The sequence below is a fragment of the Pagrus major genome, chromosome 8 (assembly GCF_040436345.1).
Source record: "Pagrus major chromosome 8, Pma_NU_1.0".
Classification (NCBI taxonomy): domain Eukaryota; kingdom Metazoa; phylum Chordata; class Actinopteri; order Spariformes; family Sparidae; genus Pagrus; species Pagrus major.
The window spans coordinates 18,989,196-19,013,590 of record NC_133222.1 but is presented as its reverse complement, the minus strand read 5'-3'; the positions used below and the strand labels follow the sequence as shown (position 1 = coordinate 19,013,590).

Below are 24,395 nucleotides of genomic sequence, written 5' to 3'. Positions count from 1 at the left end.
TATTAAAGACTTCTCTCTCTGGTCTGCCGTCAAACCTGATATGATACAACACCAAAACACACACAGCTGACATTCAAAAGTAGTGTTTATTTAAAAAGAAATGTGGTCACAAGGTGTTTTGAAACCTGTGTGTAAACATAAAGTTTTATAGACTCACAGATGTGAAGTTCATCTGTACTTGTTCTGGATTGTAGTGATTGTCATCTGAAATTTGAAATCTTTGGTCTTCCGAAGGAATGAACTGAACTTGCGCAGTCTAGGAAAAAGAAGGATGGGTACAGGACAGAGCTGCAACAATTAGTTTATTAATCAATTAGCTGATCAAAAAGTTGCTAAATATTTTTGATAATTGAGTAATTTTTCCAATTAAAAAAATGTCAATTTGCAGGTTAAAGCTTCTTAAATGTAGGGATTTGCTTAAAAATCACAAAAATAAAAGTAAAAAAACTCAAAGGCACTCTCATTAAATGATTTAAATACCTTTATGGTCACGTCTAACAGTCATGTTAGACCTTAAAAACAAACTCTTACGCATTTCAGAGTTTGTTTTTAGGTCTAACATAACCACGTTGTGACAAAAAATGCAATTTAATAGTCTGAAAGAGTGTGCCTTTGAGTTTTTCTTCTGATTTTCACATCTAATTCACATGAATCTCTATCCAATGAGCATCTCTACTCAATCTGAGTCCAGGAGGCTCTCCTAAACTTACATGTTTTGATTTATGTGAGGATTTTGCTTTATGATAACTAGAGTCTTTTTTTGGACTGTTGGTTGGACATGAGAAGCAATAAGAAGAGGTCACTTTTAATTTGGTAAATGATTAATCAACTAATCAGGAAAAAATAACCAACAGCTTCATCGATAATAAAAACAATGGTTGCAGCCCCGATACCAGATTGACATTTTCACACTTGCATAGATGTACACATGCAGAAAAGGACACTTACGATTTTCCTTTTTTTATATACAGGCATTTGCTAATATATTATGAAGGCTTTTACATAGTAAACTACAAAGTAAACAGATCCTGTAGGAAAGATGTGGAATGTAGTGTTTTCTTTAGTCAAAGAAATGCAAAATAAAAAGCCTGACACATCCTTCGTGATCCCTCTGTGTTCAAGGTGACAGAAACAAGGACGCTTTTGTTAATGAGGCTCCACATCAGCCTCTACTCAAATCACTGATTATCCTCCAGAAACTCAACATCTTGTTCTACTTTTTTGACTGAGCAGAAAAGATTTTTGTTTAGTTTAGAGATAAACTTTTTAAAAGGCGTCCTTGACGGTTCTGAAGGATATTTTACTCACAAGCTCACAATGTACACACTGGTACAACTGCATTTCTTTTCCTTCACGCTCACTTTCCTGAATAACAATTCTTGGAAGGTGCAGAGAGCCATCTGTCCTCTGACATATTTTCTATATTGTTGGCATTTAACACGAGGCACCATAAAAAGGCACAGAGAGACGACAGAAGGCACAGGATTCAAACATCCTCATGGAGCAGAAACAGGAGATATAAAGGCAGCGATCCTCCAGTCTGCTTCCATAAAGACATTAAGAGGATGTTTGCTAATAATTTATGAATCTAACATAAAGTGATGTAGAGTCTGAGCCCTCAGGTGAGCTCCGTCTGTTTGGTTTGTGGAAGCAGAAGAGCCACCAGCCCCCCGGTCAGCAGCAGAGCCGACACCAGCAGGACCGGCACGGCGCAGTTTGTGTCCACCAACTTTCCGAAGATGACGTTACCCGTGATCGCTGCAACTCGGCCCACGCCTGTGAAGAAACCGAGGGCAGAGGACCTGAAAGAAGACAAGAAGCAGCAGGACATGTGAGCAGCAGAAACAGGACATAACCTCACACTCTGAGTTTTAACAACCAAATTTAAGACAGATTTTTAGCCAAAACCTCTTTTTCTTATTCAAGCATCACAGGTAAGTGTAAAGTTAAGAAGTATAAAATTAAAACAGTACAAGTACAAATTAAAAAAAGATGAATTTAAAAGATGTTTCTGGTAATTAAGACCTCACAAGTTCAAATTTAAAACTATTTTATGACTTTTAAATGAACAATATTTACTTTCTGCCACTAGGGGTCTCTCAATCAAATCAAAAACAGAAGACATCAGTAGTGTGAGATCATGGGAGTTGGCATCTTCACTTTAAAACAATAACTACTGATGAAAATCTATTTAACGTGACTCAGGCAGAATTATGCAGGGACGAGGTAAAGTATTTAAGTTTTAACCGTGTTATGTGAAGTCGTGTTCGCTGACTTTCCTCCTCACTCTCCTGGAAGTTACAGCAACACGCGACCAAATGAAAATTAGGATTTTTCTGGGGTTGAACATTGTTGGAAAATTTGGGATAACGTCCACAACTCAACAAAATCTAAAACAAAGCTTAAATTAATTTTAAGACACTTTAAGGACCTGCAGACACTCTGCTGTAAGTACCAAAAACAAGGATATTAACTGACTCTCTCAATCTTGACAGTGGATCCAAACTTTTTTTTGGCTTTTTGGCTTGTTTGACACCTAATCACAGTTTACAACCTGCTCAAAACATGAGCTGTAAGTTTACTAATTGAGGGGTTTCTGGTGGTCTGATGAGGTAAAAGTATCCAGGACTAAAAAGGCAAAAATGAGAAAGGAAAATAAAAATTGTGAAACAATATCATTAGTTTTTTCCTTTCTCATCGCACAGATTTATTGCAGGACCCCTTTTGTTCTGTATTTTTGTTTATTTTTATGTCATTTTAAGTATCTAAGTGATCAAACATCCAAATTAACAGAGAAATCTAATCACCATTCTACAGTCAGTTTAATAGATTTTGCTGAACTTGAGCAGAGTTTTAAAAATATACCGTAGCTGTGTTGGGTAGAGCTCCGTTCCCACCACGTCGAGGGCGTTCCAGGTGATCACCGACACGCCGCTGAAGACACACGTCACGATCAAACTCTGGACTTTGGTCTGGATCATGTAGATGAGGAAGACGCTCAGACTGGACACCAGCAGGCTGCCGGCTGGAGACACAACAAAGAGGTGAGACATCATTTGAAGATTTAAGGTGTGAAAGTGGCTTGTTTTATAGATCCACACTTCTTGGCAGCGAAGGGCTTACTGGACATGAGAAAACAGACATTAACAGCGGGAAGTAATTCATCTGACTCACACAGTAGAGCTTTTCCTCCTGTGCTGTCAATCATCAGAATGGAGAAGATGTTTCCCGGTAAGTTTGACGCAGCAATGATGAAGCCCTCCATATACACTGTCAATGAGGGACACAAACAGGAGAGCTGAGTGAGGACAGTAAGATAAAAAGTCTTCTTCTGTACTGGGTCGTCGGGGGCTGGAGCCTATCCCATCATGCAGTTCGGTTGGACACAATCAGTAATGCTGCATTTTACAGGTCTTAAATAGAATGATGTAATTATAAGGAAAAAGAAAGAAGAGCTCAATTTGAATTATTATCAATCAATTATTGGAAACTCTATTCTTCATAAAATCTGAATTGTATTCTTATCTGTTGACCAGATGAGTCTCTGCAGTTCATTTGTATTATTTAAATGGAAGTGTGTCTCTTGAACACTGCTGCTATTTGTTATCAGTTTGCTGCAAGGTGTCGTTAAAGGAAAATTTTAAAACTCCTCCAGCTGTTATTAATACTTCAAACAATATTGCACATATACAGTATCATTATGTGTAATTTTATATTTTTACAAGGGAATATAATTGCACTCAGGTACATGGTAATGATTCTTTAATTCAACTTGATTTTCAAACATCTTCTGTGGATGAGTTATACATTTGTGGCTCTAGTTTAGTTCTGTGTTTACTGACTGGAGGCAAAAGAAGAAAAAAAAATCTGACAGCAGTGAAAAAAAAAAATCTGAAAAATTAATTATTTTTTGTCACAGAGACACACCCGCTGTCTTGACCGGGTAGCAGCTTTGGTTGTGGAGTGAAGACGGCAGGGACACGTTGGCACAGGGCGAGCCGCCGCTCTCCATTCTCTCAAACAGCTCCGGAAACCACATCCACAGCCCGTAGTAACTACACACACACACACACGCACATGCGCGCACACACACAAACACACATTAAAACATTGTATGTACATTGTATGTACATACAAGAGTGTGCATTAGTTTGGTATAAACAGACAAGCTGCTAGGGATCAAAACTTTTTCCAGCAGTTATTTTCAGTTAAGGAGCAGGATTTCTGGTTGTTGAAGATAAAAGTTATCTCTCACTGCCTCCTGCAGACATCAGCGGTGTCACAGCACTGAACTTACACACAATTACAGTATAAAATCTGTATGTGGGCCTTCACATTGGATTTCTCACCCGAAGGAGATGCAGTAGAAGATGACGAGCAGAACGATGCTTCTGGATCTGAGTGGACCTTTAAACATCTGTTTAACTGGCGCCAAGCCCTGCGAGCAAAACCAAAGAAATAAAATACAATTCCATAAAAAAGGACATTTTAATTAGCAATAATACAGGGATAACTCGTAATTAAAAAATATATAAATTAATGTGGGAATATGCTAAACTATGACACAATAACTGCCACTTTAAAGACTTTCAGGTGCTTTATGTCAAATGGACACAATGTTTTTTTACACAAATTAAATAATATCGTCATGTATAATGTTTGCTGAATTCACAAGACGGCCGAGATGTTAAGAATTTGCAGTAGACAGCCTTTCACAAAGTCTATAAAGTTTCTCTGAATGCAACAAGTCTTAAAATTGAGTGCTTTTTTAAGGGAGTCTGGGAACTTTCTCCACGGACAACAAATAAATTGCCAATAGTTATAATTAAATAATTTAGTTTTTACATTTGTGAAGTTTCTCCTGACTCAACACCTCTTACAACCACGCAATTTCACTTTAGAGCTCACTCTAATATATGCAGCAAATTTGAATAAATACATTTAGTATGCTTTTAGACAACTCCAGCAGCTGTCCTCCTGCTTCATCCCTGTCGATGTCCCGTCAGAGCTTTGTCAGGCTTTGAGACATTTACCTTTTTTAAAATATTGGCCACTCTCCCTCTTCGTGAACCTCGACTTCTGGTCTCCTCCGGTTTCCCTCTTGGCTTGGAGCTTGTACACAGACTAAATTTCTTGAAATAAAAAATGAAACATGAGAGTCGTTACACTTGATATAGATTATTATGCTTAAGACTGAAAGAAAGAAGAACTTGAACAAACAACATACAAATTATTTACACGTTTCATGACATCCATATTGATTTCACATTTTGCACTTTCTCTGTTTCTTCATTTTCATGTCCTTCTTGTCCTTGCATTTTGTTGGTTGTCTTGCGTTTCTTGGGTTCAATTTGTTCATTTTATTTGCTGCTTTATTATTTGTCATTAATATCTCTATCATTGTCACCACTTCACTGTGTTTTATGTCTAATTAAGCTAAACATCTAAAATGTGTACACCAAACTATGACAAAGAATCGTACCGGAAAATCTTTTCCTTTTCCCCGCATGTTCAGCTCAAACATCACTTTAAAGACATGGATCGCCTCTTTCTCTCGGGCAGCCTGACAAAGAGAAGACGAAGTTCAAAAAATAATAATCAGCCTTCAAACACGAGCATGATTCTGGCTTTTAAATACCTCCATGAGGAACTTGGGGCTTTCAGGCATGAGCAGCCTGAAGAGGAGGGCCGAGGTGAGGCTGGGGACAGAGCAGAGCATCACAAACAGTCTCCAGCTCTGAAAGTTTAGAGAGCCCAGGGAGAAATGTACCGAAGTTCTTGGAATAACCATCCAGGCCAGACCTGCAGACAGAAACACACATACAGTTGCTCAACAATAAACACATGGAGTGATTTTTTAAATCTAAATTCTGTGCTTTTTGTCTTATTTTGATAGTGTCTGCCAAAGAAATTCAGTAGTTGTAGTTACACATTAGCATGCCAACTTTAGCAAGCTAAATGCATGTAACTGATGATTTTCATAAAACCAGTGGTTTCCGCACTTCTGACGTTTATGACTTTTTTTATCCTGCAAACCTGATATTATTTTTTTTTGTTAATGGGAGTCATGCGTCTTCCCACCTGCAGCCAAGATGTTTCCTGCCATCCAGAAGGTGGCCAGAGCGCTGATCATTGCACCTCTCCTCAGACGGGGCATGAACTCTGAGAAGTAGGAGAAGATCACAGGGATCGACCCGCCGACCCTGCAGAGGAAGAAAAAAAAGCTTTTAGTCTTGAGCTGCCCACGACTTAGGAGAAGAAATCACTGGTGGGCCTTATGAGGAAAATATGAGTAAAAGGTACAATACGTAAGAATTTATATGACCAATAAAAAGGGGCAACATATCACCAGAACATCTGCTAACTGCTGCTAACTGTATACTTTTTATACAACCGTATCTGTAGCTTTTATTAGCTTGTTAGCTCAGTTAGCCATGCAGCTAGCCGGACTACCAGGGGAGCGTTGGTGCTTATAGCACAGGAATTTTGGACCGCTGTGAGAAAGAGGTTTTCAGGGCCGGGGCTAGCCGGTTAGCCTGCAAACTTCAGTGGATATCTCCGCAACACAATAAATAGATATCTTGGACATAACGTCAACACGTTTTTTTTTCACATTCTGTAGATAATTTTGGTTAATTTTTGAATGTTTTGAACAAGAATTTGTACATATTGTATCTTTAAGGTATTTGGCAGTGATTTAAACCATTTTTGTGATCTTCTTTCCCCAAATGAAGCAAGATCTGCATGTTGTAGGGATAAAATCTATGGCCAGTTGGTTTTTGTGTACTTCATTCAGTGTGTGTCTGTCAGCGAAATGACTGCATGTAAACAGAAGGTGTAAAAATATGCTCACCCGATACCGCTGATGAGCCTCATCAGCAGGAAGAGCCAGAACCACGGAGCCAAGCTGGCCAGACCTCCAAACACCCCGTTGACAGTCAGGGATACAATCAAGACCCTGCGACGCCCCCTCTGGTCAGCTAAGTATCCCCACACGTAGCCGCCCACCATCATTCCTAGAAAACAGCAAATGACTGTAACAAGACGATACTATACCCGTTTGTTTCTACAATAAGTTCAGTCGTTTCTCGCTGAGCTTCTTCTCTGAAATGTCAAAAGCTGATTTTTTTTTTTAATGATTGTGATTCACCGAGGAAAATACTGGCAGTCAGGAGGCCCATGTCTGAGGAGCTCAACGATAGATCGCAGCGCGCTGTTGGCAGGAGAAAAGACACACACAGGATCTCGACAGCATCGCTGGCATTGGCCCAACCACACACCACCAACAGCAGCCAGTGGAACAAACCAAACCCTGAGAGCAAAGGCAGAACAAACAGTGAACAGACAAAGGGTTAGGGGAGAGGCGTTATCTGTGCAAGAATCACCTGGTGTGTCTTTGTTGACCTATTTTAGACAATGAATGTGGCTGAATTCTTTCACAATAATGAAGTTCTATTTTTTCTGTTATTGTGTCACCTATTTTATAACACTATGTTTCTATAAAGCTTAATTTTAATAGAATATGAAAAAAACATTATTTTTGTAGCGTGCAGATGATGCATTATTTAGCTGAAGCAACCACTTTGAGTTTTATTAGCCAACAGGTTGAATGATCTGTGTACAAGCATCTTAAAGCGACACATCTGAATCCTCCAAACTGTAACAAAATTACAGCAACAGTAACAACAACAAAAACTTACCTGCTTCCTCCACTGCCTCCTCATAAGTTAGTCTTCTCTGTGCACCCACGCCAGCATCACGTGTGATGTTTGAGGCCCTCCTCTCGAAAATGATTTCACCTTAAAAGCAGCAAAAAATACGCAATTAACTGGGAAAACCACTAGATTAAGTCTAGGTCTGCAACTCTAATTGTTAATCAATTAATCTGCTGCTTATTTTCTCAACGACTGATTAATTGTTTGGTCTGTAAAACTTTAGAAAACAGTGAGTGATACCATCACAATTTTAAAAATCAATTTAGTTGAGTAAAAAGTACAATATTTGCATCCAAAATGTAGGGGAGTGGAAGTATAAAGTAGCTGGAAATTGAAGTACTCAAGTTCACATACCTCAAAATTATACTTAAGTACAATATTTGAGTAAATGTATCCCAGTTACATCCTATCACTGTAGCTAAATAAGGTGAGGAGGACTGAAGGGTTTTCCTTCGGCTTGTGTCTGTTTAGAAAACTAAAAAGAAGCAGAAAATGATCATACTCAAGTAAAGCATGAGTACCTTAAAACTGTACTTAAGTATGATACTTGAGTAAATGTACTTAGTTACATTCCATCACTCTAGCTAAATAAATACTAAATGAATATATACTTTACTTGAGTATTTCCAGTTCTTGGCTACTTTCTAGTTTACTAAACAAACAACGAGCTAAAGAATACCCTTCAGTACTCCTCACCTTATTTAGCAACTAAGTACATTTACTCAAGTACTATACATAAGCAAAATTTTGAGGTACTTGTACATTACTCGAGTATTTCCATTTTTTGGCTACTTTTCAGGTAAATAAACAGACACATAGCGAGCTGCAGAGTAGCCTTTGGTCGTCCTCACCTTATTTAGCTACAGGGATTACATTTAACTAATTACATTTACTTAAGTACAGGTTTGCGGGGCTTGTACTTTACTTTCCTTCTTTTTTTGCTCCTTTTTAGTTTACTATACAGACACAACGAGCTACAGCGCACACGTCAGTTGTCCTCACCTTATTTAGCTATAGTGATGGCATGTAAGTGCATTTCCTCAACTACTGTACTGTAGTACAATCTGAAGGTACTTGGACTTTACTTGAGTACTTCCATGTTATCCTTCTTTGTAGTTTACTAAACAGACAAACAGAATACACTCCAGTCACCCTCACCTTATTTAGCTACAGTGATGAAAAGTAACAAAGTACATTTACTCAGGCACTATACTTGAATACAATTTTGAGGTACTTCTACTTTGCTTGAGTATTTCCATTTTATGTTACTTTTGTTTACGAGAACAGACATATGGCAGTCTACAGGATACCATCCAGTCGTCCTCACCTTGTTTACCCACAGTGATGCAACGTAACTTGGAAATACTCAAATAAAGTAGAAGTACCTGAAAGTAAATCACGTCCCATCACTGCATCCAAACAACGTGATTACTACTGAAGTGTATTCTTTAGCTCACTGTGTCTGTTTAGTAAAAAAGTAGCCCAAAAAAATGGAAATACTCGAGTAAAGTACAGGTGTCTGAGGGTGTCCGAGGTGCACGGCTCCTACCTTCATCTGAGTCCGGCTCGTGCTGCTCCAGGTAGTCGCCGGTGAGAAGCGGCTCTCGCGCCTCCGTGTCTCCGGTATGCACGTGACGAGACATCCCCACAGTCGGACGTCTCTAATATGGACACAGAGCTACAGAGTCACAGAGCAACGCTAACTACTCGGCTGCAGCCCGCTCCAGGTCCATATCACTGCCTCCGCCGCTGCATCTGTCTCATGACTGCAGAGCCCGCTGGCTAGCTAACACTGAAGCTAACCTGACAAGAAGGAGGACCAGGAAGTAAAAAGACAGCGGCGGCTCGTACGTCCTCACCGTCTCCTGCAGCCAGTCACTCAGTCTGTCGGCTCTGGTCGTGCGAACTACTACCACAGTGTGTAGCCGAGCTTTAAGCCTTACATGCGCCGCGGAGGTAACGTTAGCAGCGGCTAAAGGAGACACGTCTGGTCCGTCTGTGCGGTGCGAGCGGCGGGGAGCAGTTGACGTTGCCTCCCCTTGTGTTTTAAAAAAGATTGAAGATGGCGACCAGCTCGGAGCGCAGTCCTCCTCCGTTCCCCGACTCCGAGGACCAAGATGTGCTGGACTCCGAAGACGTCGGAGGCCGAGACAGTGATGAAGACGACGGGGAGGACCTCTTCATGAGCGCAGTATGTCTGAACGAGGTTTACGTTGATCTCAGGCGAGCTTAGCCGCCTCTGTGGTGGCTAAATGACACGAGCTGTCAAAGAAGGGACGAGTTAGCTAACATCAGCGAGGAAAGCTAATTTAGCAAAAGTTTTGCAAAGGTGTTGAGCAACATTTAGCTTCTTTTAGCGTGGAGGAAAATACTGTCGGACCAAGCAACTGTCATGTCAGATAATGTCAGACTTGGAGCATTTATCGTAACTTGAATTATCAAAGCATTACGAGCGTTTAGATGGAGAAAATCTGTCCTGACGTTACCCACCTATCACCGCTGTTGGCCTTAAATAGCTTGTGTGGACACTGTTGCAGATATCCATGATGCTATTGATTTCTTCCGGAAAAGTTGCAACAGGGAGGGCTGTCTAGCTGTGATTTGATCAGGAATTCAATCAACACACAATGCATCTGATATACTTCCTACGTGGTTAATGAAATGTTGATGTTTTCTTAAACTCTTCCTGGTTAACTTGCACTAATCTGGAGGAATCTCCAGCAGTTTGGGTGTGCAGACTTTTTAGGCCATGCACAGGTAAAGCAAGTCTAATCTGCAGAGAGTGAGGTTGACTGTGGAAGTGGACATCTATCTTAGATCTGTTATTCCTTTTAAAGCAGTGTTTCAAAATCCACAATCTTTACTTAATGAGGGTTAAAAAGCTGGCACCAACAGCCTCCTGTCATGTGAGTGAGCTGTGGTCACATGGGCAGAACCCGGATGTTTTCCCCCCAGTCAAAGTTCAGAGGAGAGATTGGAAAGTTGCTGTCTTTGATTTTTGAGCGCTGCCCTCTCTGCTGCATGGAAAACCTTACTCAGCAGTGTGGATGTTACGTTTAACAGAGCCTGACTGTAGCTGAAGTAATGCTTGGAGATGGACCAGGAAGTGGTCACTTGTGGATTCAGAGTTACCTCATGCAGTAAAAGAAGTTTCAAAAACTGTTTACTCAGTATTACTCAACATGATAATTAGCCAGTACACACAATATACACACTCAGCTGCCAGTTTATTAGGTGCACTTAGCTGAGAGGTGTTTCTAATGTTTTCTTAAGCGAGGGTGGAGTAAATATTACACCTCTTAGTATAATTAGAGTCCGACTGATATATGTCAGTATCCATTAACTTGTTGTTTGATATGTACTAGGGGTCGACCAATATGTTTTTTTCAGGGCTGATACCGATTATTAGTAATCCAGGAGACCAATAACATTTACAGGAAAAATAAAAATCTTATTCCCAAAGTTGAGAATAGCCATTGATGGAATGTAAACCTACTACAATTTACTCAAGTACTTTACATTTTCAATTCTCTGCTACTTAAAACTGTCACTCCACTTCATGTATTTGATAAATTTAGCTACTATTTACTTTGCAAATTCAGATTATTCAGTGTAGATTGGCTGTTACTCGTGACATCAGATAGTATTGTGGACAAAGAGTGGTGACCACAAACAGAGAAATGATGTTGCATCAGAGCCAAAGTAGTGCATTTTTCAATGTATTTACTAATCGGCGATCGGCCACAAAAAACACGGATACCGATAATCGGAAAAAGGCTGAATATTGGCCTAGATAATCGGCCAGATCGATTATCGGTCTATCCCTAATATGCACCAATATGATGCTTTTTTATGATGCAGAAAAAGATGCTTGGGATAATTTATAATTATTAAAGGATAAGTTCACCCAAAAATGAAAATGAACTTATTATCTACCCGTCTTCTTGTCGATTTGAAAGTCAGGTGTAGTTTCATAGTCCACAAAACATTTCTGGAGCTTAAAGCTTTTAGCTAAGCCCTTTTTGGTTGTATAATAGTGCATTCATGTGGGGTCGGAATAATTACAAAAAACGTTTTTCAGACTGGGAAAATCCCAGATTTAGTCCCTTGACACACAGTCAAACTCATGCCTCCAGTTTACACGGTGTGCGTCCCAGATACAGTGAAGATTTCAGCTTTAAAAATGATGTAATAATGTTTCAAATCAGTTTGGGATCTCATGGCTGTGAGACACAACAAATAACTCGGAGACATCATTTTGAGCTCAAGGAAATTGGGATGGGCTTTTTTTAGCTATTTTAGAAATTTTATTGTCCTGATGATTAATCCAAAAAGAAACTGATAGGTAATTGTTAGTTACAGTGATATTCAAATACTCTAAAACATTAACTCTTTTTTCCCTTTCCCCCCTCATCTACAGAGCGACCCTCCACTGACTGAAATGGATCCCACACTGCCACCTGCCAATGAACCCAGTGATGTTTTAATGAATCCTCTCGTTGACATCATGGATGCTCCCTTAATTGAGCCTGTCAGCAGCCCAACAGAAAGCAAACCAGAGAGCGAAGTTGTCAGTGAACCCTCTGATGATTTTGTCGATCTAACAAACAACATAACCGACTCTCCAGATGACTCAGTCGCAGCTGAAATTGCCGTTGCAGACGCAGCAAAAGACTCAACTGAAATCCTTCTCGATGAACCAACAGAAATCCCTTTAGATGAACCCACAGATGATTTTGTTGACATAATCAGAAGTGAAACTCAAGCACTAGAAGAGGAAGTTGTAATTGCAGATGTTACTGTCGAAGCACCAACAGATAAAAGTGAAGTGACCAGTGGGGCAACAGATTCACCTGGTGATGGGGAAACAGGAGGAAGTGCTGAACAGGCAGCAAAAGAAACTTCCACTGCTCCAGTTAACGACCTCTTTGCTGATATGCCAGCCAGTAACACACAAAAGCCGCCTGTCACTGACATAATTGTCAACCCTTTGGTTGACTTCCTCAGTGATGCTCCACCCGCTGCTGATGCCAAAAAACCCAGCCAGGCAACAGTTGATCTGTTCGAAGATGAGGGAAGTGACTTGTTCACAGAACCACGCCAGACTAAATCTACCAAGCAGCCACAGAAAAGCCTCTTCGGTGAGCCCGATGAGGATCTGTTCGGTGAGCCACTGGGTGCCACTTCAAAGAAAACCATCAGCATGGAGCAGAAGGACAAATCTGTCATGACCAAAGCTGCTGGGGTTAGTAGCAACATAGGTGGACCCCTGCAAGACAATACTCCTGCAGAACCTGCTGATATCTTTACTGAAGAAGCCCTCACCACAGTGCCCAGCGTCAAAAGCACCAGCACTGTCAACTCCAAGACTAATGGAGTCCACTCTGAAGAAGAGACAGATATATTTGCTGGTAGGTCCACTGTTTTTCTAACAATCAGGATTTTAGGATTTGGGTTTTGAAAGGGATCATTGCCGTACATTTAAAGACAAAGTGTGCCTCCAATAACTGCACTCATAACATTTTGGGATTAAAATGTTGGTTTCAGTGTAGTTTCAATAAGACATTTATTGAAAGTACAAACATAACTTGAACCAACTACAATTTTAAAAAGACCAGATGGTCATATCAGGGCATTACAATGTGTTCTTTATTCCCAGTGTTTATTCTTTTGAGGTATGTTTGCAGTTATTAAAAAGTGGATGTTAGATGGTTGCCAGGAAATGAGAGGAGACAGACTGAAGATAACAAAGGTTAACGGCCAGACTCGAGCTACGGATGCATTTCATGGTCAATGTCTGAAACCAACGATGCCCCATTTCTGTTCTTAAAAAAATACTCCACTGATTTTAGCGTTGCCGTTCTACAACATTGCAGTTTAAATAAAGGATCCAAATGTATGCAGCGGAACCAGGAATATCATGTTTTTTAGTCGACACATCCACTCCAAAGCTAATGTAGCCTCAAGCTTACTTCAGTCTGAGATGAGAAGCGAGCCTCAAAGGGTTGGTAAGCTCATTTCTTTCTAACTCCACCAGATTTTCTTTTTTTTTTTTCATCTTCAATCGTGTAGTCCCAAATGACCCCAGCTTTCACTTTCACACAGCTCCCTCTGGAGCCACTTAAAGCTTTATAAATATGCAGAAGTGCTCCGCACCTGTCAGCAGACTTTGATGTGTACAAACACGGGAGTTCCCCTTTTAACTGAAACAACAGAGAGGATGAATTAATACAAAAAACAAGGGTCACTTTACTGGACTGGAATTGAATTTGTTTCTACTTCCCCTTTCAGCAAGAATTTGTCAATATTCCCAGAAGACGGGTCACTCAAACTCTCTCCAGTAAATGAGGCACTTGTGACTTCAGTTTACGAGCACTGGTCCTCATGTAGTTGAGCTGTTTTATGAAAAAAAGACAGACTGTAGTTATTCAGCGTGAATGTCTGTGCATGAACTTATTGTTTATATTTGTCTGATCGAGGTCGGATCTATAGAAACAAGTTGCCCGATTCAATGAAATCCTTAGGTTGCTAGTGTGCAGTAGTCCAGCGCTTGTGGACAGAAAAGACTGCAACTCAACAGGTTGGCCATTAATCAGAGTAGTCTTCTGTCACATGGCAATGTCCTTGAACAAGACACTAAATCCAAAATTAGCCCTGGTTTTGTCCAGTACTCTCTAGTGTTTTTAGCCCTGGTTTTCACATTTAAGGCTGGTATCAGGGAATTATTTTCTTCGTAAAAAAATTACTAGAACCGATTAATTGATCATCAAAATTGTTGATTATTCAGTCATTGACAACTAATCGATTAATCATTGCAGCTCTAATTATATTATGTATAAGACCTTTTCTGCCGCATTGACAGCTAATAAAAATATATTAAACTTACACAGACTTATAACAGGGCCAGGACAGTCCAGGATATAAAGTAAATAATGACGTCGCTCTTTCATTCAGCATGTAATGACATCAATCTGTTTTTTCCTCTTGAACAGAAGCCACTGTGGAGCTCTCTCTTGACAGTCCGCAGGACCAGAGAAAGAAGGAGGCTACAGCCAAACCGTCTGCATCCGCCCCCTCTTCGTCAGGAGCTGCCAGTCTGACCAAGCCACAGCCTGCTGCCCTGGAGGAGGTACGCACATATCTAATCCTGAGTGAAATCTCAATGATACTGCAACATCAACATCACAATTTCTCGTTTAATTACATCTTACCTGAACAAACATTTAAAAAGAAATTAAACTGTTCAAATTTCCTCCCAAAAGATCCTAATTCTGATGTTTCCCCTTTCTGTTCAATATTTGTTTCAGTTGGAAGAAGAAGAGGAAGAAGAGCTGGAAGACAAATTTGAGATCTTTGTCTCTGTCAAAGACCCTGAAAAAATAGGTGAGTCTTTTTATTCTGTTTTCTATAAATAATGTACCTGGGTTTATTTTGTTCATTGCAATAAGATTGCTAATTGGTGTGTGTACTGTAAACATCAAGCGAGTAAAGGTTATTTTGAAGAGCTTCAGTCCTTGATTTAATATTTTATAACCTTTGAAAAAGACAGAAGGGAGATTAGTGAGAAACCGCCTTAAAGGAAACTCAATAACAGTGAGATAAAATAAAGTATTTCTAGCAATGCGTGTCTTTTTTTTTTGGCATTGGCTCAAAAAAACCCACCAAAAAATCCAAATCTTTCTTCATCTTTCTTTTATTTTTTTTCAGGGGACGGGATGAACGCCTACATGGCCTACAAAGTATCTACACAGGTAAAAACTTGTCGACATACAGGGTTTGACTTGATCTGAAGTTGTTCATGTTTGATGCAGCAGAAGCTAATTGTTGTTACTCTTGAAACTCTTAATAGTAGTAATTCACCAAAGTCAAAGGGCCACTTCACCCCAAAATCAAAAGTACAGTTTTCTTCACCGACACGTGAGTTGCCGAGTTTTGGAGATATCAGCCATAAAGATGTCTGCCTTCTCATCAATACAAAGGAACTAGTGGCACTCGGCTTGTGATGCTTAAAGCACCAAAAATAAATACATTTGAAAAACTCATCAGCAACATCTCTTTCCATAAATCATGACCAGGTTACTCGAGATAATCCACAGAAGAGAGCAATTAGCAATTATGCTTAACTTAAAGCCTTAATATAAGTTAAACGATTGAATTATGTAAAAATTCATCCCCCATACAATTGTCATGAAGGGTACAGAGACAAAAACTGTTAAACATGTTTATTTCTGCTGTGAAGTTGGGCATTTTAACATGGCTTCTTATGACAATTGACTTTTGCAGCCAGCCTCAAGTGGACATTTGAGGAACTGCAGTTTTTGATACTTCAGCATAGGCCTCAATTCTAAGAGCTGGAGGTTGATGCTTGGCTGTAACATTAGCTAGCTTAGTGGTGCTAGGTGAGCTAGCATCTCTGCAGCCAATATCTCCAAAACTCAGCAACTCGCACCAAAACAATCTAGCCTTTAAGCCTTCTAAACAAGTGAAGATAACTGTATAAACTCTCTTTCAGACCACACTGCCCATGTTCCGCAACAAGACATTCACAGTGAGACGACGCTTCAGCGACTTCCTCGGCCTCTATGAGAAGCTTTCTGAGAAACATGGACCAAATGGATTTATTGTGCCTCCGCCACCGGAGAAGAGCATCCTGGGTAGGCTGACCGGTTTTCCTCTGGTAAACTATAAACCTAATCTCCATCAGCTCTAAGAAGGGATGTTGTGTTGCACAGGTATGACAAAGGTGAAGGTGGGAAAGGAAGATTCCTCATCTGCAGACTTTGTTGAGAGAAGAAGAGGCGCGTTGGAGAGGTAAGAGAGAAGGAGTCAAAGTATGTTTTAAAATTAAATTTTGACCATTCAGTTACACAAAGAGAAAACTAATCTTGTCCTTTTTTTAATGTTTCCCTGCAAGAAAGTGAGGCTTTTTTTCTCATTTGACAGGTATCTTCAGCGAGTGGTAAATCACCCATCACTTCTCCAAGATCCCGACGTCAGAGAATTCCTGGAGAGAGAAGAAGTAAGCTGAAACCTTATAAAAGTGCCTTTCTATCACACAAACAATTATTTATTTTTGTACTTGAACCATTGTGATATACTGAACTCTTTAAGACCATCAACATATCTCACACACAACTTAAGTATTAATAATAATTTGCTAATAAATTAATCTTTATCACATCTAGAAATCAGTTAAAATTGATGGAACACAGGATGTATTATTCCTCTGCCATTTACTATTTTTTCTCTGAATTTTTACTACATTTTTTAAATGCAGGCTGTTGATAGCTGTATTGTGTGTGTGTGTGTGTCTTCAGTTGCCCAGAGCAGTGAGCACCCAGGCTCTGAGCGGCGCCGGCTTTCTGAAAATGATCAACAAAGCAACAGATGCTGTCAGTAAAATGACCATCAAGATGAACGAGTCAGACGTGGTGAGTCAAGCTGTAAACAGACACTCCTGCTGTTCACAACGGTTTTCATTCCCAAGAAGCTCTGATGTAGCAGATCATTTCTTGTAATGAGGAAATCTGCCTTTTCCAGTAACAAACTCTCCGTGAAAGGCTGATGACGGCTTCACATTAGTCAGAAAATTTGGTCTGTCAACTCCTTTGTTTTTCATAATTAATCAGAATCTGTGCTTTGGAGAATTTGCACTGAGGAAAAAACATTCTTGAGTGTAAATGATGGTGTTTATTGTGACCTAAATGAATGCACAGACTTACAGACACTGAATTATCAGCTGATCTGTTGGTATTAATTTAATGTTTTTGTGTCCAGTGCTTTTTTTGTTTGCTATAGTTTAGGGCTGGGAAATATATATGATATATATCGTTGTTTTTTCCTGGTTTTAAAGGTTTTCTAAACCTACCAGACCGTTCTGCTTACCAGAGCCCAAAGTGACATCTTCAAATTGCTTCTTTTGTCCAATCAACATTTAAAAAACCAAAGATTCTTTATTTACTATCACAAATAACAAAGAAAAGCAGCCCATCCTCACATTTAAGAAGCTAGAACCAGAAAATGATTCATGTTTTTCTTCAAAAATGATAAAAAAAGTATAGTTCATTTCCTTTTGATTGACTAATTGACTAATAAACTCAGTTATAGAACAAACAGGAGTTGCACTAACTGTGTGTTTTGCTGCAGTGGTTTGAGGAGAAGCTGCAGGAGGTGGAGTCCGCAGACCAGCACTTCAGGAAGCTCCACGCACTGGTTGAATCTCTGGTGGTCCACAGGAAAGGTCAGTTATCTCCCATACAACCACGAAAGGCTTATGGTTTCAATTAGAGTCCTGTGCTGATTATTTATTAGTCAGATTTTGAGAAAGGGTTGAGGATGATTAAATGCATTTTTATGGGAGACGAAACCAAGTGCAGTTTGATAATTTTCTTCCTTAAAAACCAACTGTTACTAAGGCCTAAATAGAGACAACATTTTGAAGATAACTCTTTACCAGTGTTCTCCATAGTAGGTGTTATTTTTACACAGAGCTTTGCCCAGAAAGTAGTTTGAAAAAGATAATTCATATGTTTTTCGGTGTTTTGGTAAAAATGCCACGTTCGTCTCGCCCTTCGCCTCCAGAGCTGTCTTTAAATACTGCCAGCTTCGCCAAGAGCACGGCCATGCTGGGCAGCGCGGAGGACAACACGGCTCTGTCCCGAGCTCTCTCTCAGCTGGCAGAGGTGGAGGACAAGATGGAGCAGCTGCACCAGGACCAGGCTGCAAACGACACCTTCAGCTTCGCCGAAGTCATCGCAGATTACATCCGCCTGCTTGGAGCCGTGAGGGTAATGAGAACATTTCATTTCTGGATGTCAAGGCTAAGTCTGCATAGCGTAGCATTAATTTCTCAGATAATTTAATTAGTAAGTGATTTTACTTATTAAAGTTAAGGAGGCAATTTGACTAGCTACATGTAAGTGAAATGTAAACACCAGACTAGTTTTTAAGTAGTTTAATTTCATTGCAAGTCCAAAAAACCTGCAGCCCTGCCATCAGTCATTGTGGCTGATCATCTTAAGCTGTGAGGTCAAGTCTGCCATTTCAGTGTAGTCCAAGAAGTTGTGTTGAATCCTTGTAAGGAAAGTGTTTGCCAGACAAAAAAGGCCATAAAAATTATAATATATTTAATTCCAAAGCCTAAAGGTTGATTTCAGAATCTGTGTTTATTCTAATGGTGGTTTAATAGAAAGAAATAACAACAAGCAAAATTTCCATGAAAACTGACTAAAGAGTTGACAGTTGTTCTGAATAAGAGCCTCAGCTACCGGCTACGTGGCTAAAGTAAATAGCTAAATATAAACATGAAATGATCCTGTGTGTGTTCGTGGGCTGCAGGGGTCGTTTGATCACCGGATGAAGGCGTGGCAGCGTTGGCAGGATGCTCAGACCGTGCTGCAGAAGAAGAGGGAGACTGAGGCCAAACTGCTGTGGGCCAACAAGCCAGACAAACTGCAGCTGGCCAAAGAGGAGATCGCTGAGGTACAACGGCAGCCAAAATCAACACAGAGAAAATAACGAGAATACTGCAGTTTGAAGATGGTTTTTTTTGTTGGTTTTTTTCAATGACTTGGACTGGGACAATGGACTTGGACAATGACTTCAAACTTCCAAATATATTAGAGTTGAAATTTTATTGTCTTGGTCACTTGTAATGAAAACAATCACTGCAAACTCGCGAGCAACATATGCTCATTTACTTTATCCTGGTAGGAAGGTGCTTGAATATTAAATCTTTAGGTTTTTCCTCCAAATGAAAAATTATCTTATCTGTCTAATACGACAAACAATAATTGCTTGTCTTCTGTCTATATCTAATGTTTTGTTTTTGTATAGAGGCTCAATTGTGCCAAGACAATAACATAAAAAGTTGAAAAGTGATAAAAAGTAACCTAAAAATTCTGAATGTTTTCAGAATTTTATAATAATTTTATACACTCAAAGTCTGACTTAGTATCTCAGAATTTTTTAAGATAACATTTTTTCCCTTTTTATTTATTTATTTAGCCAAACACAAAACCTCACAGTAACAGAAAGAAGAAAAAATAAAATCCTTCCTCCCACCCAACTTTTTATTTTTTGTATTTCTGCCTTAGAAATTCAAATGTACCTTGCCATGATATGATTGGGCTTCTTCACTGCAGGACTTTAAACTCTTCTTCTTTTCTTGTTAACAGTGGGAGGCCAAGGTGACACAGTTCGAGAGAGACTTTGAAAGAGTTTCTGCTACTGTGCGCAAGGAAGTCGTCCGCTTTGAGGTACTGATATTGATCCCTGTTGCTTTCATGTCAGTTACTGGACAGCTGAAAAAGTTTGTTACTGCTGACTGATGAAATGTTTTATTTAATCTTACAGAAAGACAAAGCCAAGAATTTCAAAAAACAGATAATTAAGTACTTGGAGTCTCTGCTTCAGTCTCAGCAGCAGGTGAGTGTCTCTCTGGCAGGGTGTCTGGGGGTCTTTAAAAAAAGTTAAAGTTGATAAATTAATTTAGTGACAATTAAGGCCCTCTAAAAGTATATAGTTCTAAACACATTTCCCAAGGTATTACATCTTGTAGCTTTTTTTTTCTTTTCTCTGTATGTATGAGGTTGTATGCTAAAGTTGTCATGAATTTAATTATTGACATCTGAAAGGGACAACCGTTAGCACACTTACTGACCCACTGACTGACTGCTGTTTTATAACGAAAGGCAAAGGGCCCTTTAGGCCCAGGTGTAACTATATAGCTAAGGTGGAACTGCAATTTTTTTGGACAAATAATTTGAGGACATTTCTGTGGCCCATCACAATGAAGTATTACATTTAAAAAATACTGAAAAAGTTGCTAAGTTTCAAGAGGCCTAAGTAATGTATTCAAATGACTTGTTTCCTCCAACAAGAAGTCTCAAACCCATAAAAACAAATTTTTCAGAGATGTTTGAGTCAGTGGATCTCACAGATGTTAATATTTTTGCTTTATCGGATCCATGAGTAGAAAAATGCCATGACATCTGTTGTAAATCCTAATTATTAACCACCTCTCATCTAGCAGCTATAAATGAATTGACTCTGTTGTCTTTTTTTTTCTCCCCAGCTGATAAAATACTGGGAGGCTTTCTTACCAGAAGCAAAAGCAATCGCCTAATCCTCGAGCACCAGCCTTTTGGACGACAGAACAGAACAGACAGGCTGCCTTCTTCTTATACACTTTACCTCTTGCCTTTAAACCAAGGAAAAATGTGTGCATTGTAAAGGGAGATACAATCAACCTGTTTTTTTAATCACCTTTAACATATAGCTCTGTATTCTATTGTATTAATAATTGTATATTTTCATTTAACCTTCCACAAATATTTTCTTATTAGATGAAAAGAGTTTGCATATACAAAGATATGGACACACGACAAGAGAAAAGTGTAGATGAATGATTCCATTAATTTCCACAAGAGAAGGGAATTGAGTCCGTCGTTCTCAGGATTTTCTCCCTCGTGTGATCAGGAGCTCCTTCACATCAGCAGTGGTTAATTGTTTACAGCGCGGCTGCTCTCTCATCAGATACTTCTGGGGACCCAGATGAAGAAAGTGGCCAAAAGTCTCACTCTGTTGCTTCTTTTTAATGACTCAAAGGGATAAAAATAACATTTAGATGAATATGATTTATGAGCACTTCCACCAGGTGGATAAAATACTTAAGTACCAGCCATGTTTTTTTGTTTTTTTTTGTTTTTGTCTTTCAGATTTGAAATACTATCGATGCTGAGGGGAGGGGCGCAGGGTGTTGAGAGGCATTAGATTTCTACAGCTGTGGTCAAGGGTTGCATTGTAGGTCAAGCTTGTGAGTTTAATGTCTTAGATTTCAATCATAGTGCAAACTTTACTATTATAACTACACATGTCTGTGCCTTTTTGAAGCCAGTTTGGGGGAAAGTTGAACACAGTGCAGAGGCTTGTTAACAGTTACTTCAACAACAGCCATAATGATATAATGAGTGTCAAAGCTGAGGTTAAAGAGCATCATTGGTGGTGGTATCACGTTGAGGCTCATTTACTACAAATGAAGTGTTTTTTCCTCTACGTTCTTGCTGATAACTGCAGTTCTAGTTTCAGTCTTTGGATTTATTGTGTGAAAATCAACCTGCAGAGTCTTAAAACAGTCAAAGTTGTGTCATTTGACACTTTTCCAAGCTGCTACAAAGCAACAGTGACCAACTTTGAGAAAAATGCTGACATGTCCGCTGTATGAATTTGCCTTCTCAAGCAAGTTATCATGTCTTTGCAAGTAGATTTTCATGCTATTTTAGTGCGTTAATGTAAAACCTGAGCCCTCTTCAGACAGGACTAGTATGTTTGTGTTTCGTGTTGCCCATTCACACGGGATATGCAAAGTCTGTATTTCACTTCTATTTACTGACATCATCTCCTGGATATAATGCCATGGCTCCATGTAACATCGACTCCCAGCGTCTGTTCTTCAGCAGCCACATTATTAATGTAAGGACAGACATCCTCAGCAATTATTACAAATTACTAGAGGTCCCAGGTCATACTATTCCTGTGTGAAAAGGGCTCAATAAAACCAAATGCTGCCTGCATGTAATGATTCTCAAGTCCTGCTTTGTGATATGGTTGGCAGTAACATTAGGGCTGCAACTAACAGTAATTCCGTTATTCTGACAGGTGAAGGGGATGTCTTGAAATAGTTTTATCTGACAAACAGTCTAATTAGTAAAGGTACCCTGTGGAGTTTCAATTATAGCATTGTGGATCAACGTTTTAAAGTTTGGGTCCAGTTTTTGTCAGTATCTCATACTGCAATGTGCCAACTAAAGCAAGGAAGAAGAAAACTGCCCGCTAAGGGGACTCAAACGACGCAGATTTCGTTAGGACTGCAACTAACAATTATTTTCATTGTCGATTAATCTGTCATGTATTTTCTTAATTTAAGCGATCAGTTGTTTGGTCTTTAAAATGTCAGAACATGGTAGAATCGTAGATGACCTCAAATGTCTTGTTTCGTCACCAACCCAAAGATATTCCGAGGAGGAAAGAAAACAGAAAATATCACATTAAAGAAGCTGGAATCAAAGAAACCAGGTCTAATTTGGATTCTTCCAAAACGAATGGCTCTGAAAATGTTTGACCTACATGCATTTAACTCAGTTGTTAGACCTATAAGATAGATGATGCACTTTGGTGAGAAATGGTGAATGTCAACATAACTTTGTTTACAAAAAAATCCACAGGATACCTTTAATTTACTAAATATAAATGAGCAGCTAATGTTGCATTATAATTGATTGTTGGCAAGAACTGTCTGCTGATTGTCTAATCATGTCGGCACTAAACAACAGTGTGTAATTTCTTGTAAATGGGCGACAACATGCAAAAAAAACACCAGAGTGATCCTTTAAAACAGCACTGGGACAAGGCTGTCGATGCTGAGTCATACACGTGAGATTAATGTTGAATCCTAAACTTACTGATGTCAAAGTGAACCTCGTGCTCCCCTGAAGCCTCAGTCTGCAGTCTGACAAGTTAACACAGTAACACACCGGCGTCACAGCTTTATGTGGCCGGGCTGCCATCTTTTGATTACAGCTTTAATTTCACGATTGCACACACAAAGTGATGTTCATGTTTCATTTGTTGTCATCACTGAACCTGCAGACATTTCTTTGCACCGTTTGTTTTTTTAACTCTTTTTTTTTTTGACAATTAGATGCATGCTTGTTTTCAAGACGGCACAGGTCATTAGTGCCGCCTCATACTGTGTGTCATCACTTGTCAATGTGCAGAGCAATGTCAGCAACGTGCACTGTGTCATAGAAATTTCTTTTAAAAAAAAATCAATAAAAGTTGCACTGTTTACACTCTGAGATTTCATTAAAAACAACAGATTTCAGTGTCTTCTTTCTCCACTCGGATTGTTTTCTGAGCCTCACCTTAGGTTTTATAATAACACCGTCTGTTTAAGACAGTGTTGTATAACTCCAGTAATAAGTAAGAACATTTACTAGATGTACATTTTCTTGTGTTTCTCAGAAGCAAATGCAAAATCTGCTGCTGTTACTTCTATTTTCCACATATGATGCAGCCTGATGAAGCTTGAATGAGTGAGTCCGTTCTTTTGGATCCTTTTTATCCAAGAAAAAATGCATTTTCATACCGGGCTACTCTAAATAATGGCAGTTATTATTAGTATCAGATTTAAAAATGTAATACTTACTGATCTGTTTTTGAAACTTAGTGTATCTTTCATAGGACTACACTGCTGTTTCAGTTTTCGCAACTTCAACTGGTCTTTAAGTTTTTAGATAAACAATGTAAAGACTTAACTGAAGCTCCTCATTAACATGTATACTGGTAAGAAATGTAAGTCCAAAAATGCCAAAGATAAACTTAAGGTTATTTATAAAGTGTTTTCAATACAAAGATTGTCCACCAGAGGGCATTGTCAATGTTATTTTTTAACTTCGAGAAGTTGACCAAAAAATTTAAATTCAGTCATTATCTACTCACCACACATGCATATGGAAAGTCAGGTAAAGTTGATGGGGATTTGTATTTAAATGTAAAAAAAACAAAAAACAACCAGGAACAAAATGAAAATGGCTCCATACATCTTGTCCAGCATTATCCAGGTCTCAGGAAGCCCAGAAATCCCAAATTGGTTTGAAAAGACATAATTTTCACCCTCTA

At 39.2% G+C, this 24,395-nt stretch overlaps 2 protein-coding genes across 2 annotated transcripts; one reads left to right on the top strand and one right to left on the bottom strand.

The window, feature by feature from the left end:
• Positions 1 to 67: 67 nt before the first annotated feature.
• On the bottom strand, positions 68 to 9,485 carry sv2 (synaptic vesicle glycoprotein 2). Its single transcript, XM_073471416.1, has 13 exons — positions 9,265 to 9,485; positions 7,701 to 7,799; positions 7,151 to 7,312; positions 6,854 to 7,016; positions 6,082 to 6,203; positions 5,639 to 5,802; positions 5,483 to 5,563; positions 5,034 to 5,132; positions 4,350 to 4,438; positions 3,928 to 4,055; positions 3,175 to 3,270; positions 2,866 to 3,025; positions 68 to 1,802 (listed from the first exon to the last, which is right to left on the bottom strand). Exons 1-13 carry the CDS (start codon positions 9,356 to 9,358, stop codon positions 1,619 to 1,621), a joined length of 1,641 nt encoding a protein of 546 aa, XP_073327517.1. The 5' UTR covers positions 9,359 to 9,485; the 3' UTR covers positions 68 to 1,618.
• Positions 9,486 to 9,564: 79 nt separating this feature from the next.
• On the top strand, positions 9,565 to 23,603 carry snx1a (sorting nexin 1a). The gene is made up of 15 exons (XM_073471415.1): positions 9,565 to 9,906; positions 12,136 to 13,126; positions 14,708 to 14,844; positions 15,023 to 15,098; positions 15,423 to 15,466; positions 16,228 to 16,369; positions 16,448 to 16,526; positions 16,659 to 16,734; positions 17,033 to 17,146; positions 17,862 to 17,955; positions 18,297 to 18,502; positions 19,053 to 19,196; positions 19,892 to 19,972; positions 20,070 to 20,141; positions 20,791 to 23,603. The coding sequence occupies exons 1-15, from the start codon at positions 9,778 to 9,780 to the stop codon at positions 20,839 to 20,841; spliced, it is 2,436 nt and encodes an 811-aa protein (XP_073327516.1). The 5' UTR covers positions 9,565 to 9,777; the 3' UTR covers positions 20,842 to 23,603.
• Positions 23,604 to 24,395: the final 792 nt, after the last annotated feature.